This window comes from Lygodium microphyllum, chromosome 5 (assembly GCF_053477565.2).
Source record: "Lygodium microphyllum isolate KBCC chromosome 5, Lygodium_microphyllum_v1.1.10, whole genome shotgun sequence".
Lineage (NCBI taxonomy): Eukaryota > Viridiplantae > Streptophyta > Polypodiopsida > Schizaeales > Lygodiaceae > Lygodium > Lygodium microphyllum.
The window spans coordinates 139,091,474-139,115,044 of record NC_141139.1 but is presented as its reverse complement, the minus strand read 5'-3'; the positions used below and the strand labels follow the sequence as shown (position 1 = coordinate 139,115,044).

At 40.8% G+C, this 23,571-nt stretch overlaps 1 protein-coding gene across 1 annotated transcript in view; it reads right to left on the bottom strand.

Annotated features, from left to right (window-relative positions):
* Nucleotides 1–23,361, bottom strand: part of LOC148036455 (uncharacterized) — a 225,699-nt gene extending 202,338 nt beyond the window's left edge. Inside the window, exons 1-10 of the mRNA XM_087678435.1 lie at nt 23,285–23,361; nt 22,890–23,066; nt 22,170–22,281; nt 21,978–22,087; nt 21,708–21,791; nt 8,913–8,993; nt 8,668–8,831; nt 8,468–8,543; nt 7,415–7,501; nt 2–145 (exon numbers count right to left, since the gene is read on the bottom strand). Coding sequence (XP_087534561.1) covers nt 2–145; nt 7,415–7,501; nt 8,468–8,543; nt 8,668–8,831; nt 8,913–8,993; nt 21,708–21,791; nt 21,978–22,087; nt 22,170–22,281; nt 22,890–23,066; nt 23,285–23,326 — 1,077 coding nt within the window. The 5' untranslated portion in view covers nt 23,327–23,361. The remainder of the gene's footprint in view (nt 1; nt 146–7,414; nt 7,502–8,467; nt 8,544–8,667; nt 8,832–8,912; nt 8,994–21,707; nt 21,792–21,977; nt 22,088–22,169; nt 22,282–22,889; nt 23,067–23,284) is intronic.
* Nucleotides 23,362–23,571: the final 210 nt, after the last annotated feature.

Below are 23,571 nucleotides of genomic sequence, written 5' to 3'. Positions count from 1 at the left end.
CCATGCCAGTTAGAACTCCCATAGAAATTTTCTTGATAACAGGAGTCTTTGGTTGGGTTGCTTGCTCGACATCCAACCGCTCATAAAGGTATACAAATGGTTCGTGTTTCCCCAAAAGTCCAACCTCATCGTTGTTAAAACCAATCTGTAGATGCATATACGCACTTTATTTTTGTAAATGTCAAAAGCTTTGTATAAACTTTTTTTCCTCAAGAAGAGTAATTTTGTATTAAGAACTACTTAATTAAAAGCAGCGAAGGTAAAATACACTGTAAGCCTATGTATGGCAGCAATTATATAGCACATAGATAGTCAAATATAAGGGTTATGTGGAAAGCCATCGAGTAGGCACTAGTACTCTCCAACAGGACTTGCAGATGTCTGAGTATGCTGACAATGGCTAAACAACTGTGGAGGAGGGAGGCCAATAAATATGCCACAATAAGCAAAAAGTCAGCTAGCTGAATAATAATAAAATAATTAAGTCAGCCAGCATAAAAATGCCCAGCTGGCCACATTTAGGGAAAATAAATCAAGTGCCAATAAATAATGTGCCCATCCCACTCTCTCATGCACAGACTCACACATGAACTAACTAACTCACTCACATTTAGGGAAAATAAATCAAGCGCCAATAAATAATGTGCCCATCTCGCTCTCTCATGCACAGACTCACACATGAACTAACTAACCTACTAATGCCTTATCTCAGATCATGGGTGATATGGTACAATACAATATACAATGATAATGACTCATCACACAATGACCATCAAAATGCACCATGGATACCCAAGCAATGGGTGATCAAGCCACCACCAAGATGCCTCAAAAGAATTTACATGCAAAGTCTTTCTTTGGTGAATGCTAATTGGTGGCTTGCCCATTGTTTCAACCCTCTCTTGATGAAATATCTCTATTGGATCTTGCTTCTTCTGCACTACAAGTGTGGAGACTTCTCGCCACAGGTTTGTCTTTCCTATCCAGTGGCAACAAGAAAGATTTGGTCTTTTTTGTCAGAGATTTGGTGATGGGTGGTGGGACTGGTTCTATGTCCCTGTGATTGGTGGCTTGTTGGCATAACTAGGTCACCCAGAATGGTTTTATTTTTGACTCCCATTTAGGTGTTCAAAGTCATATTGCTTGATTGAAAGGCCACCTTCACTAGCAACTTGATATTGTGCAACATGCAAGGCTTCCCCACCCGGGAGGATTTGGCATCATGGTATATGACACTTTTCTCATTGCTCTGCTGTCCTTTTACTTCATTTGTGACTCTTGTGCCTTTTTGGTAATAAGTATAATTACCCTTTATGGAGACATATAAGTGTGTGTGTGTGTGTGTGTAAACACATCTCGAAAAGGCCAATGTGGCCTATGAGACGAAAACCAATATATCTATATCCAATATCGTCTCATCACAATAAAGCTGAAGTGAAGTTACATGAAATAAATGTATCCTAATATGAGGCTAAGATTTATTAAAATAAAAATGGTTCTAAAACTGAAGACTACGTGTATATATATATGGTCCCTCTCTAGGTCTCAAGATCAGCATAGAATCTCCATCTTGAAATGGTCCAAGGCCGCCCTGCTAATGTGTCAAGAGGTGAGAATCCTGTGCCTCGCAATGATGGCTCTGATCTAGCTGTGGTATGGGCCTCTCAGCTGTTGTCGGCCAGCCAGTCGGGGTCATCATGCTCTGCAAAGTGTAATGGCCTAGAGCCATCCTGTATCTTGTAACCATGCAATCTTGCACTTTTTTCATAATTAATATAATGATTGTTTACGGAGAGAGAGAGAGAGAGAGAGAGATAGATAGATTCTGCTTCTGGTGTTCATAGACATTATGCTAGGTTCAAGGGCCTCCTACATTGGCAACTGGATCTTATTCAATATATTGATCTTCTTTCTAGGGACGACTTGGTTCCTTAGCATATGGCAATTTTTTGTTGCTTCTTTGCCGTGACTTTTGTAATCTTTTAGTCATGTGACTTTTGTACTCTTTTAGTCTTTTGATATAATATAATTACTCATTACAAAAGAGAGAGAAAGAAAGAAAGAAAGATCTATTAACGTCTCTAGAAGGCCAAAATGGCCTATGAGACCATAACTAATACAATTGGTATCATCATCTCTCATCAAAGAAGAAAAAAGACTTATGTCTAGGTCTACATGATCAATTGAAATGGAAAATGAAAAATATGGAAAACTAAAAAACTGAAAAGAGTATAGAATATCTCCCTCTTAGTGTATGGAATCCACCAAGACTTTGCCAACTACCTCCAATTTAGTCATCGTGGTAATCTTCGTCTGTAACGAGCAATCGTGACGCGAATGTGTCGCATATGAGCATGCCTCACTCTCAGTGTATGAAATCCACCAAGACTTTGCCAACTACCTCCGACTCAGTCATCGTGGTAATCTTCGTCTATAACGAGCAATCGTGACGCGAATGTGTCACATATGAGCATGCCTATGTTGTTGAGTAGGTACCCTAGGGCGTCATGCTCTACATAACATTGTAGCCCTATTTACTGTGATGCCACCTGATGATGACCCTCGATGGCGCCTGTTAGTAGGAGATGTAGTGTCTAAGGTGGCAGTGGCCAGGGGGTTAGCTATACAGAAAAAGTCTGTAACTGCTCTCTGAAGGGGTGAATGTGGTTGAGATTGCCTCCGATCCCATAACAATGCTGCTTTGCATCATTAAAGCTTCAATAAGAAAAGGCCTAAACATCTCTAGTCCTCATAGTCCATCACCCATCTCAATGGTTCAAAGCCCTCCTTAAAGAGGCAATGGTAGTAGCCTCGAATATCATAGTATACAGTGCATCTACAAATGTAGTGTTCCTCCATCTCTGACTCCCATCCACAAAGTTGGCACATCCTCTCATTTGCTGCAATATGGCTCCATCGACGTGTCTCAATCATCAGTTGATGCGATGAGGTGCGGATGTGTCCAATAGCAACTCAAAGCCCATGAGAAAGTTGAGCATCCATATATCTCGGCCTCACTATGAAACCATCATGGGAAAGCTGAAGAAGTAACATTGGTATTGTGCCATCTTCATGCCTTATGGGAAAGGGGGCTTGGACCAAGTCCTCTCTGTCTCCACTTTAGTGATGTCTGGTCTAATCACTCTATACTTCGAATGGCTAAGACTCAAAGTGGGACAATCAAGGCTATAATCGAATGGTGGCAATCTGTATATATTCATGCCATGCAAGTTCAGCCACGTGCTCATATGTGCATACCAACACTATCTATCTTCCTTTGCTACAAGCTGTCGTGAAGACTCCAGAGCTAGCCTAGGGTATCGGTCTTTAGGGAGCTGCCATAACCTCTGGAGTAAGGTGATTGCCTGGAATAGTACCTCCACTACCATGGGTGCTACACCCAACTCTTCTCGGATGATCTCTTGTGGTACTAAGGCTTTCAGCCTTATCATACATGCTATCATCAGGAGACCAGCGGTCTCTCCATATGTTCCCAACCATCATAATGTTGCGCTTCAAGTCTGTTACAGTCCATGAGAGGTGCCCATCTAGTATGATAAAGGCTTGGCCCCAAATGGCTGCTCCATAGAGTAGTGTGGGCATAACTAAAGTGTCAAAGAACCACAATTTGGTATGGGGCTCCTAGAACTGTATGTGTGCACACTGTTACTCTAGAGTGCCCAAAGCTACATATGCCCATGCAAGCTTAGCCTCTGCATGTCACCCAAGCTCCCCAGGTGTTAAAGTCCATAATTTTAGTCTTTCCAAGATTAACCTTGAGGCCTTTCTCTTCACAAAACACATGCAATGCATCCAGATGTCGTTGTAGCCCCTCAGGTGAATTTGAGATGAGCACAATATCGCCTGCATATAACAAAATTGGTATCAATACTCTAGCCAAATTGGCTCCCATACCACCCCACCTTTGTATGTAATCTGAAATCTCATCAATGTACAGTCCAAACAGCAAAGGAGAGAGCAGATAGCCTTGCTTTACACCAACCGTGCTAAACACTAAGTCTGTTGTGCCTCCAAGCACTCGTACTCTACCTGTCACTGTCTCATACAATGTATAGAGAGAGAGAGAGAGAGAGAGAGAGAGAGAGAGAGAGAGAGAGAGAGAGAGAGAGAAAAGGCCCTTTGTCTATTGTGCATCCTCTCCAATATGGTTTCATTAAGGGCCGCAACATTCTGCATAATATCTTAAATGTGCAAATGGCTATTGACTATGCGAGGCACTCCAGTTAGGAAGTGGTATTGATTCAATTGGATTTGGAAAAGGCTTTTGACTATTTAGACTGGTCTTTCATTGCAGAACTCATGTCTGCTATGGGTTTTGGTACTCGGATGTCCCGATTGATCTACACCATTAGTGCTGCCGCTTCTTCACGAGTTATGTTCAATGGTGGGGTTACAGAGCCATTTGTCCTTGCACGCTCAGTCAGACAGGGTTGCCCTTTGAGTCCTCTCTTCTTTGCCCTGGCGACTCACCCGGTTCTTTCAATGTTATCTTCAATGGCAGCTTCTGCTCAGCTGGCCGGATTGTCTCTTCCTTTGGGACAACACTTCATTAGCCAATCTCTAGCTGATGATAGCTTTATGATTTTGCGAGCGGACAAGGACAACATTCGCAAGGCATTAGATGTTTGGACGCTCTTTGGTCATGCTTCTGGTCTTCGCATCAATGCCTTCAAATCAGCCATAAGTCTGATTTACAGTCATTGGGTTGGCAGGGCCAGGTTGTTTCCCGTGGATCCATTGTCAGGCATCTTGGATACCCATTGGGGGTGGATGTGCGGCCAAAGGAGCTACTAGACTGGATTTCACAAAAACTCGCAGTGAAGTTTATGTATTGGAAGACGCAAGCGTGGCCATTCCATGTCTGCCTCAAAGTGGCTCAGACAATTATGCTGCCAATGCTCACATATTTCTTGCTATTGCTGCTGTGGACTCCTACTACTTTGAAGGCTCTCACTCGCCCCATTCGTTTTACGTTATGGAAGGACTCATTGCAAGCAGGTATTTCGTGGATTTCATGGTCACATACATGTACCCCTAAATACATGGGTAGTGGAGCTATTTTGGATGCTGAAACTCATATGCTGGCTCTTCATTGGTCTCTTTTTCGCGCCATGTGTGTGGATCATCACCCGTGGACCATTATAGCCCGTTATTTTCTTGAGGACAGCGGGCTACGCCATGGTAATACACGACTTCGGGGCTCCTGGTGGCATGTCCTTAATGCAGACTCTCGATTTTCCAGTCCCTCTTCCTCTCTGTTACTGCATTTGATCGGCTCCTGGAAGGTGGTGCTCCAAAAGGCACGTTGGCATCCAGTGGGGGACCGCTTGCATACTAACTCCTTTCAACTGGAATTGTTGGCAGTCTCGAGATTACTTTCATGGGAAGACAAACATGAGCTCAGACCAAGATTTAACCGCATGGCCCGTTTGGGTGTGTCTTCAGTTGCGGATGCTACCCTTGCCACTCGCAATGTCTTCGCATCGTTTCGTACTGCCAGGAGACTTTTCAGGATCCCGCGCGGATACCGTGATTTATGGGAACAGCTTTTGTCGGTGCTTCGAGATAGGCAACCCTTTCCTGCCCTGTCCTTGGCAGGACTGGGACCTTGCAGGCCGATTGAGTCTGGAAAACGCCTCTGCTAATCAGGTGTATCATCTTCTCATTAAAGATCATCAATGGTGGCTGGGTGTAAAAGCTAATACTGTATGGGGATTGCGGAAATCTCAGTCATGGTGGAAGGCAGCTGTGATGGAGGGCTGGTTGAATAAGACACCTTTCAAATGCAAGGTCTTTCTTTGGCGGGTGATGATTGGTGGTCTTCCTCTTGCCTCGGCCCTTTCCAAGCGTAGAATCTCGAATGGTAATTGTTTCTTCTGTACCACTACTGTGGAATCGGCCCGACATCGATTTCTTTCTTGCCCGCTCGCCAAGAAGATCTGGTAAGATGATGACCGCCACCTGTGCTTCACAGAGAACAGAGAGCTCGTAGGCTTTCTTGAAGACACCAGTGCGGTGTTTGGAAAAGGTCACCTGCCGCGACTGGTGCTTTTCGATGCGACAGACTGCGCCTCACCAAGACAGGTGCTCCTTTAGTTGGGTTAGAGCGTCTGCTTCAAGCGCGAAGGTCACAAGTTCTGGAGATGGAGGAGAAAACAAGGGAAGGTCATCTACAATATAACTAATTGATTTATTTTGAACAAGTAAAGGAAGTCCTTTAAATCAATGTGATCAATAAAAAATCAACATAACAATAAATAAATTTAGAAGAAACTAAATAGAGTTCTCTTCTCTCTCCCACTCCTTTTTCTCTCCTCACTCCTCTCCCACTTCTTCCCTTCTCTCTCCCACTCCTTCTCTCCTTCTCCTTCTCTCTCCCTCTTCCTCCTCTTCTCTCTCTCCCTCCTTCTTTCTCTTCTTTCCTTATCCTTCTTTCCCTCTTCCTCCTCTTCTCTCTCTCACTCCTACTTTCACTTCTCTCCTCATGGACAAACTGGATGGCAGTCAAGGGGAGGCAGCTTGTTTGGAGGGCCCAGGGAGGGTCCCGTAGTGTTTAGTAAATAGGGGGGGACTATGGTCAAGGTCCGTTTCAGCAGGACGGCGGGGGGGGGGGGGGAGAGCCCCAATCGAAAGGTCCAGGGGAGGAGTATACAACGCCTGACATACCAGGTGGTGGGGGTGGCGTAAGGAAGGGGGCCATAGCCTCTGTCTCCTGCCAAGCGAGGAGGGGGAAAGACTTCAGTCAGAGGCCCCAAGGCCCTGCACAACAGCTGACGGGGGGAGGGTGGCGACGTATGGAAGGGCATAGCCTCGTCTCTCTACCTGGGGAGTGGAGAAGCCTCCCCTATATAAGGGGAGCTTGTCACAAGTTTGGTGCGCAGTGGTGGGGTCCTCTCTAACTCCTTTCGATTGGGTTTTTATGCGCCCAAATTACCCCACACCGCCACAGATGCATATGAAGATCTTATTCCACTTTTTCAGATACTGGGGATGCTGGCACATTTGGACCACGCGGAATGCCTTTCTTTTTGATTCGGCCTCCAATGTACAGAGACACATTGCCCGGCTTAAAGGTCTCTTGCATTGGCAGATAGATCTCATTCGGCACGCGGACTTGCTCCCTCGGGAGGACTTGCTTCCCTGGCATATGGCAATTTTCTCTGGGTCTTTGCCATGATTTGTGTAACTTTTTCGTGGCTTAGTACTGGGATTTTATACACGTTGGCCTAGGGCCCTCGTGTATTTTGTAATCATGTAATCATGTAAACTTGTACCTTTTTTTCGTAATTAATACAATTACCTTTTACGGAAAAAAAAAGGCCCTTTGTAAATATTTCAATTCATTAATTCAAACTTCTTCATAAAAAAAGAGAGCGAGTGAGAGAAATCCTACCTTGTCTTGTTGGACTATACCGAGATTGTGATCGATAAAAAAAGTCAAAATTTCAGATGTGTTTTTTGTTTCTGCCTTGTTGTCAAGCTAGATCAAGAATAGAACATGCTTAGTACACAACATGAGATGTTAAGCACACTTCTCTGCAAAAATGCAAATTCAAAAGTTTTGAAATTCAAATGATCAATTCAATTTTGCATTCACATGGTAAAAGAGACACATTTCCTATGAATTGTATTTAAATTTTCTCTTCAAGCGCTCTCAAAATTCACCATCTGTCCCACTGAAAAAAAAGGTACGAACCTTAGAGCTCATTCCCACATGCCCTCTTCACTATACACATTGCCAAGTGGGGGTTGTTCTATAGTGCCATACACCCCCTCTCTATAACATTAAATGCCCCTCACCCCACAACTTTGGTGGGTATACATAAATGTGGAGGGTCTTTCAACCACCCCCACATCCTCCTCATGAAGAGTTAAGTGCAAAACCTGTATGGTCCTCCTATCAGTCTTTCACTGGTCTTCTTTCTTTAGGAGCATCTCTTTAAATTGAATGTAACTCATTCCTCTCTTTTAATTTTTTGAATGACCCCACATTACCTCCCTTTTCTAGCCCATCAAAGTGAGTTCCTGCCCCCCGCCCCCCGCCCCCCCCAAAATTTTTGCTTTTTTTATTTCATGCTATCTGGCGCTATCACTCACTAAAATAAAGGCCAAAAATCTAGAAGCTTCTAGCATCTAGATTCTAGAATGCCTATGGGCTCGCTGTCACAGCCTCTCTTGCCACATTTGATGGGTAGATAGACATTACTTTAAAAGACAAGTGGAGGCAATTACTGTGCCCATGTATGCACGCACATGACCTACAAACCAAAAAAAAAAGACCTCAGAATACTCAAAATAGACTGAAAGTTGCTCGCTCGCATGTAAATGTGCCAGTAGCAGAAAGCTCCCTACATACATCAAAAATGCTGGAAGTCCAATTCCAAAAGGTCAGTCAAGAAACTCATCATCCTGATTAGAATTTACAGGAGCCTTGATATACACTTACTTGTCTGATCTCACAAGCAAGTTGTTGGAACTCCTCACTGTCCCAACAAAGTGTAACAAGAAGTTTTCCCTCAAGCCTATCGATTCTCCAACAATCATGGTCAAATGTGGAGCATAGATTGATCAGAATTTATGAGAATTTAGTCACTAAAAATAGTATCACATATTTCTTTATGTACCTCACCACATGGGGTGCTGTACCTGAAATTGAGATGGTAAAATTTGTCCAGCTCCATGTCATAGATATGTAGAATAGAGTCCGGGCAGTCACATTGACCACTTTTTGTTAAGAAGCTTACTTTGCTACCATTATAGTTGCACTGAACTGACCAGAGCTTGCATGTCTCTTCAGAAATTATAGCAACCTGTTATTGCAGTCAGCATAAGAATTGAGCATGAAATCAGAAATCCATGACTTTAGCAAAGATATCACATACAATCCTTACTTTCCTTCCTAAACCAGGCAGCTCACTTTTGCTGAATCCATCTCCGATTCTCCACATTTGGATGTACCCATTTTTTGTAGCCTATATTCAGCATAGACCAGCAATGTGATGGCTATTAACACTGTCCTCAACTCTGTAAATTTTTACATGTTTATTAGCTTTAAAGAAAATAAATGCTTGAAACACATGGCCAGCACAAGATGAGAGCCAAATATTATAAATTCACAAGGTAGATGGTCTACTTTTAACCTTTATTTTATTGCATTATAAGTGTTTGCTGTGGTCTGGTTGTTTCTGGACTGACAGAATAATGTCCAACTCAATAGAATCTGGTAAGCAAGCCTTTAAGATCTGTCATAATGGTAGAGTTCATGCTGCTCCCCAATTACATCAACTGCTAGCCCACCTCTACTATCTACGCCACCACCTTTTATCAATATCTAAGGTTTTCTGCTAAAAGGTGGGATCTTGACTTGAATAGACTTTGGAAATACTGGTTCATATTGCAATTTTTACTTCAATCCTGACCCTACCTTGTGGAGGATAATTGCCTTAACCAATGCAGTGGAAGGCCCACTGTGTATCTAAGACCTAACTGGAGGTAGGTTGATATTGTAGCTTGCAAAGGTGCAAGGTCATCTTAGCCTAACAAAGTGGAAGACATGAAATGTATGATTGATATCTTGCCACACATGCCCTTCTAGTAAAATGATTGTTTCATTCAAAGAATCTTTCTGCACATGCACTTAAATTGTGTAGTGTTCTAAGAAGAGAAATTTCTAAAAAGAATGCACCTCAATGAAAATCGTCACTAAGGTCAAATACAAAATATGAGACCCCTCAACATATAAAATAAGAAGGTATTCATGATTATGCATCATGTGAACTTCCAAAATTGCTATTTTGGAAAGAGCATTGAGAAAAGAAACCTCAGATTTCTTCAAAGGTATTGTGGACCATTGAATGCAGTTCTCCAAATCCGGGAACTATCAGAACTCACCTCAATGCACCAACTGATCTAAACTATTTTTCATCTGGCATCCCAGGGTGTAATCCCGTTTTCTGAGTTCTTGGTGTAATCAGATACTCCGTCAGATCTTTGGATCAAAGATAGCTTTAGAATCACAAAAAGTAGTGTTTTCCTGCATCCTTTTACCTTGCTGGTATCAACAGACCCATTACCTCGCTGGTATCAACAAACCATGCAGGATTTGGGGATCCTGTGAGAGGAGAAGATCAAAGCTCAGCTGAGAGTGTAGTAGACAGTGTGGAGAGTGAAGCACGACACCCAATGCAATAGACTGAAGGAGTATAAACTGAAAGTACGAAGTACAACCCTTAAACCTTAGGGTTGTAAGGGATGTTCACACCTGAACATGATAAGTGCCCGTAAATGTGTAACATAGGCAGATATGAAAAAAGAGAACAAGTCTAGGGGAAAAAACCTCTCGTACCGAGAGTAAAAAGTGCCCCAGTGTCCTGATCACTGACACTCCTCTGTGAGCATAGGCATGAGTGAAACCCAACAGCCCCCCTTGGAGTGAAGAGTGATCAAAAGTACAAGGATCATCCGCCAACAAAGGAGATCAAATTTAAAGCATTGCAAAATGCTTCAAATTTGTCACGAGGAAGAGCTTTGGTGAAGATGTCTGCCCCATTACTAGTGGTAGGACAATAGACAAGGCTGATATCGCCTGCATGTAGCCTCTCTTTGACAAAGTGATAATGTATCTCAATGTGTTTTGCGCGTGCATGAAACACTGGGTTCCGTGCCACTGCAATGGCACTCTGACTGTCAGTGAAAAAAGGAGTAGAGTCCGTAACAAATACATCCAGATCAGCTAGCAAGCATCTAATCCATACACATTCAACTATGGTAGTGAAAGCTACCTTGTATTCAGCTTCACATGACGATGTGGCAACAGTGTTTCTTACTAAGCCAAGATATGCAAGATGAGCCAAGAAGGAAACAATTGCCACTAGTGGAGTGACGTGAATCATAAGGCATCCAACTGCTAGAGCATAGGTGTATATCAAACAAATCACTGTCATCATGTAATGACAGCTTTAGTCCAGGTTCCATTGGTGTACAAACTGGCTTGCAATCCTATAAGCCAAATCTCTCAAGGACTTTACCAATGTATCTTGACTGTGATAAACCAATACCTCTAGCATCATATATGAACTGAATGCCCAAGTAATAATGCAAAGACCCCAAGTCTAACATCTCAAAAGTTTACTATAAATTTTGTTTAAATGTTGAAATCTGATCAACATGTATCCCTGTAAGCAAAAGGTCATCAACATATAGATAGATGATCAGCATGGATCCCCCCTCTTCACATACGTAAAGAGTAGACAGATGAATTGTTTATAAACCCTTGGCTGAGTAAAAAAGCATTAATCTTTGCATACCAAGCTCTAGGAAGCCAAGTATTGGGATCCCTCAATTGCAAAACCAATGGGCTACTATACATATACTTCTTCATGAAGTTCCCCGTGTAAAAATGCAGTTTTAACATCTAACTTATGCACAATCCATCCAAAGTGGGCAACCAAAGCAACCATAGACCTGATGGTAGTCATGTAGGAGGTAGAAGCAAATGTCTCCTCGTAGTCAACGCCTTTCTTTTGTGCATAGCCCTTAGCTACAAGCCTTGCCATATATTTGTCAATGGATCTATTGGCATTCCTTTTTAGCTTGTAGACCCATTTTGTTCCAATGGCTTTCTTCCCAATGGGTAAAGACACTAAATCCCAAGTTTGATTCTTGATGATAGAATCAAATTCAGCTTGCATTGCTGCCATCCAATGCACACTATGTTGTGCATCCTCAAAACATTCAGGCTCCTCATCATCAATTGTACTTTGCTACCATAACAAACTCCATGGTACGTGTAGTATCGTGCATATGAGCTTGCCTTCTAGTAGGAGCAGCCATGGGAGCATCCAAATGACTATCTTTTATAGTCTGTAAATACCATCTAGGCATTTGTCTTGCCTCCTGACTATGCACAAGCTCTTGCTGAACTTCAGATTCAGCACTTTTCTGAATATTCAAATCAGCCAATGGCTGATTTCCTGCATTTTCCAATGGAGTAGATGGCAGAACATTAAGTTCACTTGTTGAAACTCCAGCTAAATCACCGAATGAAATGGGTAGCAGCCCTTCAAATACATCACGGGCAGCCTGATATGTGTCAAAACCAGCAAGGGATAATTCTGATTTTTCATCAAAGAGTACATCCCTACTTACAAATACCTTTTTAGAGACAAGATCATATAGTCTGTAGACATTGCTCTCAATACTATATCCCACAAAAATGCATTTGGTAGCCTTGTTATCCAACTTTTTTCTAAGTACCTGGGGAATGCGTGCATATGCAAGACACCCAAAGGTACGAAAGTGCCCAACAAAAGGTTTCCGGTTGTTCCAAGCCTCAAAAGGCATAGCATTCTTTAATGCTTTGGTGGGGCATCTGTTCAAAACATGGCAAGCACACATAACAGCTTCCATCCAAAAACTATGTGGCAAGCTCTTTGCTTTTAACATACATCTGGCTATCTCCATGAGTGATTGATTCTTCCTCTCTACAACCCCATTCTGCTATGGAGTATAAGCAGTAGTAAACTGATGAACAATGCCCTTCTGCTTCAAAAAAGAATTCAGCATAGAGGACATATATTCCCCCCCTCGGTCCGAACGGAGAGTCTTTACTTTACAACCCAGATTAGTTCTAAACAAGTGCTACAAAAGCCAAAAATGCATCATACACTTTCAACTTTTTTACTAAATGATAGACCGAGCAAAAGCGAGTAAAATCATCAATAAAAGTTACAAAATAGTAACATCTACCCAATGACTTTGTCTACATAGGGCCACATACATCTGAGTGAACTAACTATAACCTGGCTGTGGCTCTAAAAGCAACATCACGGAGAAACGAAAAACGATTCATTCCCAAAATACAGCCTTCGCATAAGTGCTCAGGAGATCTCTCTAAAAGAGGTAATCCATCTAGCATCTATGTACGATGTAAGAGCATCAAGCTACCATAGTTCACATGTCCCATGCGAGCATGCCATAACTCCATCTGTAGCATAGCACAAGTAAGAGTAGACGCTAAGTACACTGACTGATCAACTGAAAGAGCATCCAGCTCATATAACCCATGATATAGAGTGCCAATCAAGGCCAAATTTATGTGTTCCTTATCTCTCACCATGAATCTGTCATCATCAAAGGTGACCTACAATCCACATCATGCCAAAGAAAAAATAGAGAGCAAATTCTTCTTTATACCTGGCACAAACAAAGCATCCTGTAGGCAAAGAATAGAGCCATCAATGGCTGTGAGCACAATCTTCCCAATACCTCTAACAAGGTATGATACATTGTTGGCACACTATACAGACTTGCCAACTGGAGCTACACCAACAGAAGCAAATAAATATCTACAAGATGTGATGTGCCTAGAAGCACCACTATCAAAAAACCAAGTGTCTGCATCCTCAGTAGAGCTAAATGCTCTATTAGCCCAAGAAGAGTCATAACTGCATGTATAAAAGCAATAGTCCCTGTCTACAACAAAGAACACTGACTCAATAGAAGTGGAAGGAGCATCAGAAACAGACATCCCCAACTCCTTTTTCTTCTCCTTGGCTATGCGCTTTCTACACTCAGTGATGTAGTGGCCTGGCTTCTTGCAATAATGGCATTTGTCTTTCTTGGCTTGTGTGCCCCCTTGTTTTTTATTATCTGTGAAGTCCCAGAACTTTGTGGAGCATATTTTACTTGGTTGCCCTTACCCTTCTATCGTGCTATAAAAGCCTGCTCATAGGCTATGACATCCACACCACTGTTTCTTCTTGTTTACTTATCTAGAAGCAAACTAACTAACTGAAGAAAAGTAATTGGCTATGGGGCAATCCTCATAGTGAGGTTTAGGGCTGTATGAAAGGCCAAGTACGAAGGCGGTAATGAGTTCAATGTAGTAGATATCAACTGTGCATCTGAGTAATACTCATCGACATTCATAAGCTGCTCACGCAAGTCCTGAATTTTGTTCAAGTGATCATGTATAAAATCACCCTCATCCACCTTCAGTGTCTCAAGCTCTCTCTTTAAGAAAGAGATGTGGGTCTCATTCTTACCAGCATACATCTGCTCCAAAGTTAGCCAAGCTTCTTGTGAAGAAGCTACAGACCGAATGTGAGGAATGATTGACCATTGAACTACCAATGCAATAAGCAACAAAGCCTGTGGCTCCTCACTTTCAAAACATACTCATTTATAGACATCTTTCCTTTCTTCAATGTATTGAGTTCTTACTTGAGCTAAATCTTCCTTACCTTTATGTTTACTGAAAAAGTATTCTCAAAGATGATCCAAGCTATACGGTATTTCTGATACGAACCAATATATTGTTGTCAGTACTTGCAAAAAACCAATGCATTACTTTTTTGTCCTTACAGTCCATTCTTTCCATACCTTCAATTTTTCTACAATCAAATATTCACTTGACTCTAGCTCCTTTTCTTCATTTATAATAAACTTATTTAGGAATTTTCCAATGAGAAAGTTCATCATACGAAACTTCCATGATGGATACTAGTTTTTGTCTAGCTTCTTGATGATTGGGTTTTCATTGTTCTCTAACATTATTACAATTTTGAGTAGCAACCAGTAAGCAAGTCTTTTGCAACATTTCACAAGAGGTGTACAACAATAAATCATGCAATCTTCTTTGCTAATTGCTCAACCGTACATACAATCTACAACCTATTCCCAAATAAACCTTGTGTTTTCTTCCTGGCAAATGTCTCAGAACTTACAAATTTAAAATCTATATCTTGTGCATCCAAGAATAACCAACACAATTGAAATTATAATATATCCTAAAACAACTATCTACAACAATGCAAAGCTAAAATGGGACCCAAAACAACCTCAAATGACCAAAAAAAAAATGGACAAGTCCTTATGTGCTTATTTGCAAAACATATATCATTCTAATTGCACACCAAAGCTCATAACAATATGACTTTTTTTTCTATCTTACTTCTAGTGCCTCCATAGGTACTATCCAAGAGAAAATGAGATGAATGGGAGAGTTTCTTACTCGTTACTTGCTTGCTCAAGTCCTCACTCCTCCACTCCAATCTTCAAAACGGTCTCTAACAATGATACAACTCTAATACCATGTCATGAATCACAGTGAGGACACTTGCTTAAACTAGATGTAGACCAAAAAAAATTCTTGTTGATTTTTCCTTTTTCTTCCATCCACAATACAATGTATACTATGTGTAGATGAGGTACAACATAAAGAAATGTGACCTACCAAGTCAAACAATACAAAACCAACTATACTAATTGATTGGTACTATAACTATGCCACTTATAGATAGATATACTAACCAAACACAATAAGTGAAAAATCAATGCCCATGTAAGGGTCATAATGACCATCAATGTGCTAAGTGTAGACGTGCAAACCCATTTAGCCAAGTAGTCCATCATCAATATCTACCACGTGTTAAGCTTGCCATCTCAACAGCCTCAATACTTCAAACCTCCTTTCCATCCCAAGAGAAGAGGTCTATTCATAGACACCTCACAAATAATCTTCCTAAGGAAAATACTGTGACACAAACCGGTCCGATATAGAACTCCGATGGCAAAATCAATACTCTAGACTTCACCAAGAAAGATGGATTGAAGTATAATCTCTCTCTTTATGTCAAGAATAACTCAATGATTAGAGAGGGTGGAATCGACCTTAGGAAGCCCAAAGGACAATAAACCACAATTTAGCAAACACTTCATTCAACTTTACAATAAATTCAGCAAGAAAGGTTCACATAATTGGAGCTAGAGTGCTCCTACACCACACATGATACATGTTTTACCCCAGAGCTTGGCACCCCTTTCGGTGTTTTTTTAACAGAGTGTTCAAAAATACGAATGAACACTTCAACTTGCCAAAGCCTCCAAATTACAACCAACATTTGATTCCAATTTTGCAGCACATTCGCCCAGACAACTATCTTGCATAATTCCCATACAATTCCATGTTGTTCCTCTTACAAACAGAGGGATTGCTCGAGATGAAACTGTGAGAACATCACTTCTTTGCATATCTTATTATAAATGGTGTTACAAAGCTGTTCAATGGATTCCCCATATGACAAAAGAAGAAGATTGGCTATTTTCCACACTCCATCCATGCTGTCATCTCATATGCCATGACTGAAACCTGCAAATTCTGCAACAAAGAAGAGAACAATAGTTGTCTCCAAACTTAGGCTGCTCAAAGAGAGAGAGAAGGAGCCCCAATAGCTAAGATAAGCTTTTCAAATAAGTAACTAGCTGCTCCTTAATCAAATCTCGTCTTTTATTAAGAGCTAATTAATGACTTAGTCATTAATCATAAGTGCGCGCTCACTGGATAAAACTTTAGCTCAAGGCTTGCTTGAAAACTAAAGTGCTCTAAGTGAGCTGCTTACTAGGCAAAAATTTCAATGTAACTCAATTCTAAGATGCAAACCTTTAATTTAATGAAAGTTTCTCATTGCACCTTGTTACTTTTGCCTTGTTATACCATATAGCCTATACACTTATTCATTGCATGTCCAACGTCAAATCCTCCATTGTCTACACAATGGTCATTATGCCAAGAGCTAGGGGTACCAGAATTAAATTTCATTTTAATTAAAAATATTCATGAAGTTTAATTAAATCATTGAGCTCATTTCGCATTCTAATGATTTACCCCTCTCTTGAAACATCACAGGTGACCCGAATCGCATGCAATTAGAGTCTAACACAACATAGGAAATGACCAATACATGTTTTCTAACAACCAGGCATACTACAGTTACTACACACTTTATAACAAACAAGCATATTGTCGTTACTCCATGTATTGTCAATGTAGAGTTGTTCATACGTGTTTTCAAGTAATCAAGCATGCTATTGTTATTTCATATACTACAAATGTACAATTATCTATAAATGTTTCAAAATTACCAAGCACGCTGTTTTTACTCCATGTTCTGGCAACGTATATTTTTTTCCAAGATGGTGGTTATTAAACTAGTATACAATCAATCACAATTATACAAATCCATAACTATCAAAATGGTACTCACTGCACTAGTAAATAACCAAGCATAATTGTAGAAATACAAGACCTCTCCCTTGAAATTCCTGCAATCATCCTCGATTGCATTGCATTGTGCCAAAGGAAAAACATTACTACACTAGAATTTCCATAAGGCATCATAGTCACAACATTGGCCACTATTGTCTAACTATGCCACATAACCCAAACCTATTGAAATCCACAACTATTGCTAGAAATCCATTGGATGCATCCATAACTCATGTTTCTCAATTGTTCTAACTTCACACCACAATAAAGCATATTCTCAGCACAAACCATGGCTAAAACTATCAATGGCATTTACTAACATGCTTGTCCCAAACCTGCTGAAAATTTCCAACTAGCATAAACATGATATAAATCTGAAAAATGATCTAGAACTCTTGCTAAAAACCCATTGGATGCATCCATAACTCATGTTTCTCAATTATTCTGACTTCACAACCAAACTAAAGCATATTCTCAACATAAACCATGGCTAAAACTATCAATGGCATATACTAGCATGCTACTATCCATGGAACCAGCTATTAACCATTGAAAATTGAGCATAATCTAATCATAAACTGATCATTTACTAATCTGAGAATTGATCACAAACTACTGCAAATGTGATCCTAAACTTATCACAAACTCATTGCAAAAAAACTAGTCAGCAATTGATGCAAAATTGATCCCAAAGTGATCTTAAACGATTCTCAAACTAATCAAAAACTAAACAAAAACTTATCAAAAATTTGACCTCAAAACTAAGGCAAAAGCTCATGCCCTACTAATCATGAACTAATCCCAGACTGATGCAAAAGTATAGTTGCAGAGCCATAATAACAACCATACTCATCTGCATACATCTTACAATGACTAGAACGCTTAGTAGTGACCCCATGGCAGACAAACTGTCAACAAAATACCTCGGATGCATATTGAATACATCTGAAATCCACTATATACGAGAGCTGTCCACAACTGGCGGAGTGAAAATGTACCTCCCCCTTGAGCCAATGCTCCAAAACCCTACTCTGTTAAACTTGATTGAAAGTCGGCTCTAACTGAAATGCATTTTGATAAAGCTGCATCAACTGAGGATGGTCTGCCAAGTCATCCTCTTCCATCTACTTTGCATTTATTGGTGAAACAATGTTTAAGCTTTACCAAGAAGCATATGTAAACTTTACCTCTAACTTTACTTGCCTCGAAACCTCCACGAGGTTGTAGGCCTTTTTTTCTCTTAAGCATTGTGATGCTTTATACTTTCACATTGCTACAATTCCAACTTAACAAATATGCAACATTGCATCGATTTGACAAGCCCCTCATGAGTAGGTAACTGCTAGGAGCACCAGATACATTAAAAAGCATTCTTGTTTGCATACTTTGGACCATTGCAATGTGACTGTGCATGGGAATTCGCATACTATCAACCATACCAATATGCATTTTTTCATGCATTGCATGCATTGCTAGTTGCATTTTTCCTCATGACCAATACTATACGTAGCATTTGCATAACCAGCATTAATACCATGAGTCCCAAACATAGTGGACTGCATGTATCCATTGTCAAACTTGCCACTTTATGCATCATGTCAACATTGCTATACATGGGGTTATGCATATTACCATCCATACCAAGATACATGCCTTGCATACCACGCATTGGTTGCTACATACCATAAGGAGTTATATCATACATCCTCCTATGAGATCCTTGACCCACCATAGCATGGAAACTAGTACCACCACCAAAGTAACCTAGCTGCCCCATAATTGCATGCATGTCCTCTACAAAAAGCATTGAATTAGCACTTCTAAGTTGGCCTTGTATATGCATAGAGCAAAGCTTTTGACCTTCAATCAGGTGCCTCAAGCCCACCAATTCAAGGGAATTGATGGTATCCTCGTAATGAAACCATGAAACCAGCCTTCCTCCTCAGATAGAATGATAAATAACTTGATTAAGCACTAATTACAATAAGCATAAAATTCAAGTAAACTGAAAACGCACACTTTACCACTTTAATCTTGGACAACGGATAGCTTGTTGGCCCCAAAACTAATATCCCTTTCGGTATTTCTTTAACTTTAAGTACTAATGGATTGAGTATAGGTTGAGATTCCATAATCTCCTTTGTTGATCCAAAAGCCCCTTACTGTACATACAATTAGCAAGCAATTTGGGCCAATTGCACCTTGATTTTCACTCAGATCTTGCTCTAATTGGACCCCAACTGGCCACATGCCACCCTAATTCACAATGAATGACCCCGCATCTATAATCCCTGTCAATTCCTCAAATTTCAAGTGTTGATTTCAATGTACAATGCCTTCTCGTATTGGCACGGTCCCAAGGCGTTTGCTAAATCCTAATTTCTACAAAAATTTAGGGCTTACAGCAGAGATCCCTCTATTGTCCACAAAATTTGACTGAGATCTACTCAAAATGGCTGAGATTTATTGAGATCTCTTGAGAAGGGGTTGGAGAAGGTGAGAGAAAGCCAAGATGAGAGAAAAATCTGATTTTCTTTGTGAGAAAACCCTGAGATTTGCTTATTGCTTGCTCCAACATGCATTTAATGCAGTGACTACCTGCTGGCACCTCCAAAATGCTGTCACCTCATCAACAATGCTGTTGCCAGCCCCTGGAAGGTGTCTCCTTGCTATACCCTACCTTTTGAGACCCCCAAATGGTTGTCTTCTACAACAAATTGCTATTCTCTAATCAGAAAATGAACCAACAACTTCCTCTCTCTCTCCCCCAAGTATAAACTAGCTAAATGGCTTAGATCCAGTCCCCCAAAAATGTTTTCTTAGTTTTCATGGGCATTTTTGCCAAGTGGCAGACTTCTAAACCCAATTTTCCGCATTGTCCAGTCACTAAATTAATTTTCAGAATTAAATAATCCTTAAAATTAAATTCAACCCAAAATTAAATGTGCCCATCCATAGTTAAACTGACTAGGCCATTTGCAACCTAGAGTGATCCCCAACCTCTGTTGACCATTAGACTAGCATTAATTAATGCTAGTCCCTAGTGTCACCACTGACACTTATCGGCCAAACAACTGTCCTAGGGTCAAAACTGACACCAACTAACCACCAAAACCCAGTTGGCATAACTTATCACAACTTTTGCCTTTGACACCCATTGCATCCTTGGGATCCTTGGCCTATTACCATGAAATAACTACCACGTGCATCACATGTGCTAAGCAACCTTGCACATTTGATTAATATCTTAATCAAATGTTATCAGCAAGATTAGAGCATCTCAAAATTTCACATCTCCATGATAGCATCCCTCTTTGTACTTGAGGGCACCTCAATACTCTGGACCGCCTTCCACCTTAAGAGAGGAGAAGTCTATTATAAACACCTCCGAATCTTGAGGGAAACTATAGACACAACCGGCCCTCTATAGGATTCCAAGGGTACAGATTGTTACTCCAGACTTCACCAAGATAGAGTGGATTGCAAGACAGTTCCATGGATGTTTGCATCTGGATAGAGATTATGCATTCCCTCAGAGGCAGATGACAGAGACTGCAAGTGTATGAGGAGGTAAGAGTCCTTCTTAGACATTGGAATTTTGGCACCTTCTATTAGGAATCTCTCATATGTTTGGCATTATAGATCACTAGAATAGCTTTTTTAAAGCCCTTGTACTGGACATTCTCCATTGAGAGCACCCAATCTGGCATATGTCTAGTCCCTGTGCTCATATCATTTCACTTATTTAAGTTGTAATTTTTCCTAACCTTAGCAATGATAATCACTGAGGTAATTTAATAAGAATTTCCTTTTTTTGCAAAAGAAACCTCAACTTTAAAGTGCCACCAACCACACTTGCAAAGAGAGCTTTGATGTTCAACCAGATGCTACTAGCTGCTACTTGGTTTGTTGCCTCCATTTGATGTTTTTTCCCAATGACGTTGAGCAAGAGATGTTCTGGAAAATATAGTTCTGGGATCCCTATTATCAAAAATGCCTTCTCCTGATTTCATTAGCAGTGTGTGCAACAATCAGAAAAGTGCACTGCAGACCAACACAAAGTAAAAGCAAGATCTCTACTTTATAAAAAGTGCCTTTGTCCATAAGCATTGAGCATACAAATGCTCAGCAGATGAACAGCAAGAAAAAGCAAAGATCTGAGAGGGACAAAGGATATATAGAGTTGCCCTAATATGATATATTAAGCGGGAAGACATACATCAACCCTCACACATTTGGAAGTTACACAAATTTTAGGGAATAACAAAGAGAGCTAACTCAATCAGTCTTAACTCTTTTATCCCATTCTGAGGATTTGAACTGCATGAAACAATAGAAAGAACCTACATTAACACTATACTTGCAAAGTTAAGTTGGCGTCCACCTACCTACTTCCACTCATCAGATTCCCAATGGAATATGTGATGATGTGTGCATCATGAAACATGATACATTTTTAAACCCCAACACTTGTTCATGAAATGTGCAGATAATTTTCTGAACAATGGCTTGATTCATTCCAAAAGTGTTACTCCTGCATTTGACAGTTAAAGACTGAAACTTTGGAGCCATCATCTGCAGCTCAACAAATACTTTAGACTAAACAAAGAAGGAACAGTAGAATCAAATCTCAAAGTACCACAACAAGGAAGTCATCACAAGCATCCAAATGCACCACACTGCCTTGAGTCTCATCAAGCTGCAATGTATGCTTCAAAACACCCTGCACAGATCCCCACAATACCAGGCAACAGGGTATCAGGTTTGGGGGGGTTCAAGACCAGACTGTGATATTGCTCAAATCAAAGGCACCACACATGCACATACATCAAATGAACACAACGATAGCAACTTATGCGGACACAGAGTCTGTCATGAGAGGCTAACAATCATATGAAACGAAATATACCTGAAAATCAAAAACTTCAATCGTATCTGACTGGGCCTTGAAAAAGATGTTTTGATGCAAAGCATAGCATTCGATTCCCAAGGATGGGATAGAAGTAACTGGGCAGGGACCTGAATCAAAAACCAAGGTGACTAAATTAAGTATGCAAGAAGTCAAAACGAAGGCCACAAAAAAGCCTCCATAGAGCAACACCTGATTCCCCAAGTTCAAAAAGTTCCACTGAATTTGCAGACCAGATCAATGCATGTGTGCTCCAGATGTCAACACCAATAATAGGATTGGAGATAGAAAGCACCTGTACAGTCTGCACAAAACCACAAAAAACTGACAGTATAGCCATAGGCATGCCACGTGAGCAGCTCCATATTTCATCTTTTCCCAGTTAAGCAGATAAGGCTTCTATATTCTCTTTTAAAATTATTCAGTGGTGGCATAGCGGCATGCTACATGACCAGTAGCACATGTCAAAACCAGCATAACATGGCCAGGAACACATGTTTGTTCACATTTTCCAATGGCTAAGCAGATAATTTTCCCCTAGCCATTCCTTTCACGGTCTGGCATGACAGACCACCAGATGGGTTATTTTCATTAGCCTTGTTTTTGACATCTCCCTTAAGCAGATAGCCAGGGAGACATTGAGCCCTTACGTATTATTCTCCCTTTTTATGTAAGCATTTTGTACTGTGCCATTTAATGGAATTTTTACTTCTTCGAAATAGATTTCCGTCATTGTATTTGTTTGGTGGTTTGAAAATGCTTATTGGCAAGGGCAGTTCATTAAACATGGAGGCATCTTTCCTCCTCAAATGAGAAAAGATACATTTGGAAAACAGAGTCACAAATTCTTCAATGGAAGTGCGGTCTGTGACACCTTAGATCAGAACGTGGATGATTGAAAGCAGAACTTACCGAGGCAATGAAGGAGTAGGCAGCTGCCTGGGTGGTAGCAACCTGGATGATGGCTGAGTGTTGGCGGCACCTGATGAGAGGGAAGCGGCCAGCCATAGATGGGTTCTTGGCCATGCACCCCCAAAATGTCAGGTCGGTCGGAACGCTAACAGAAATTTGAAAAAGAAACAGGAGCTCCTGGTAGTATGCTTTCAGTCAAAAATTAATACAATTTGAGTATTAATAAAACCAATCTTCACTATCATCACAAAATCTTCTATATCTATGTCTTCTATGCATATTAATGGAAGGGTTTCCAGGGGCCACGTGGCACACGTGGAGCCCCTCACACCTCCCCCCCCCCAACCAAAAAAAAACCCTTCTACAAGACTGCCACATGGCATGCACGCCCCCACCCGCTCGCTTGTGTGACCCCAACCACCTATGCGACACCGCATGATCACAATGCTCCTTAACTAAAGGTGCTAAGTCATAGCTTAGTGGTTTGAGTGTGGGTTGCGCATTGCGGCTATATGAGTTCAAACCCTAGGTTCCAAGTACCTGACAACACAAATCATTTCGCATCAACAAAGGTGCCAAATTTCTTATTCTACCCTTGAGAAATCTAAGGTAGGAAAATAAATTACTTTGGTGTTAAGGGCCAATACACTCTAGTCCAGACAGCCAAGAGAGCCCCTCAAAA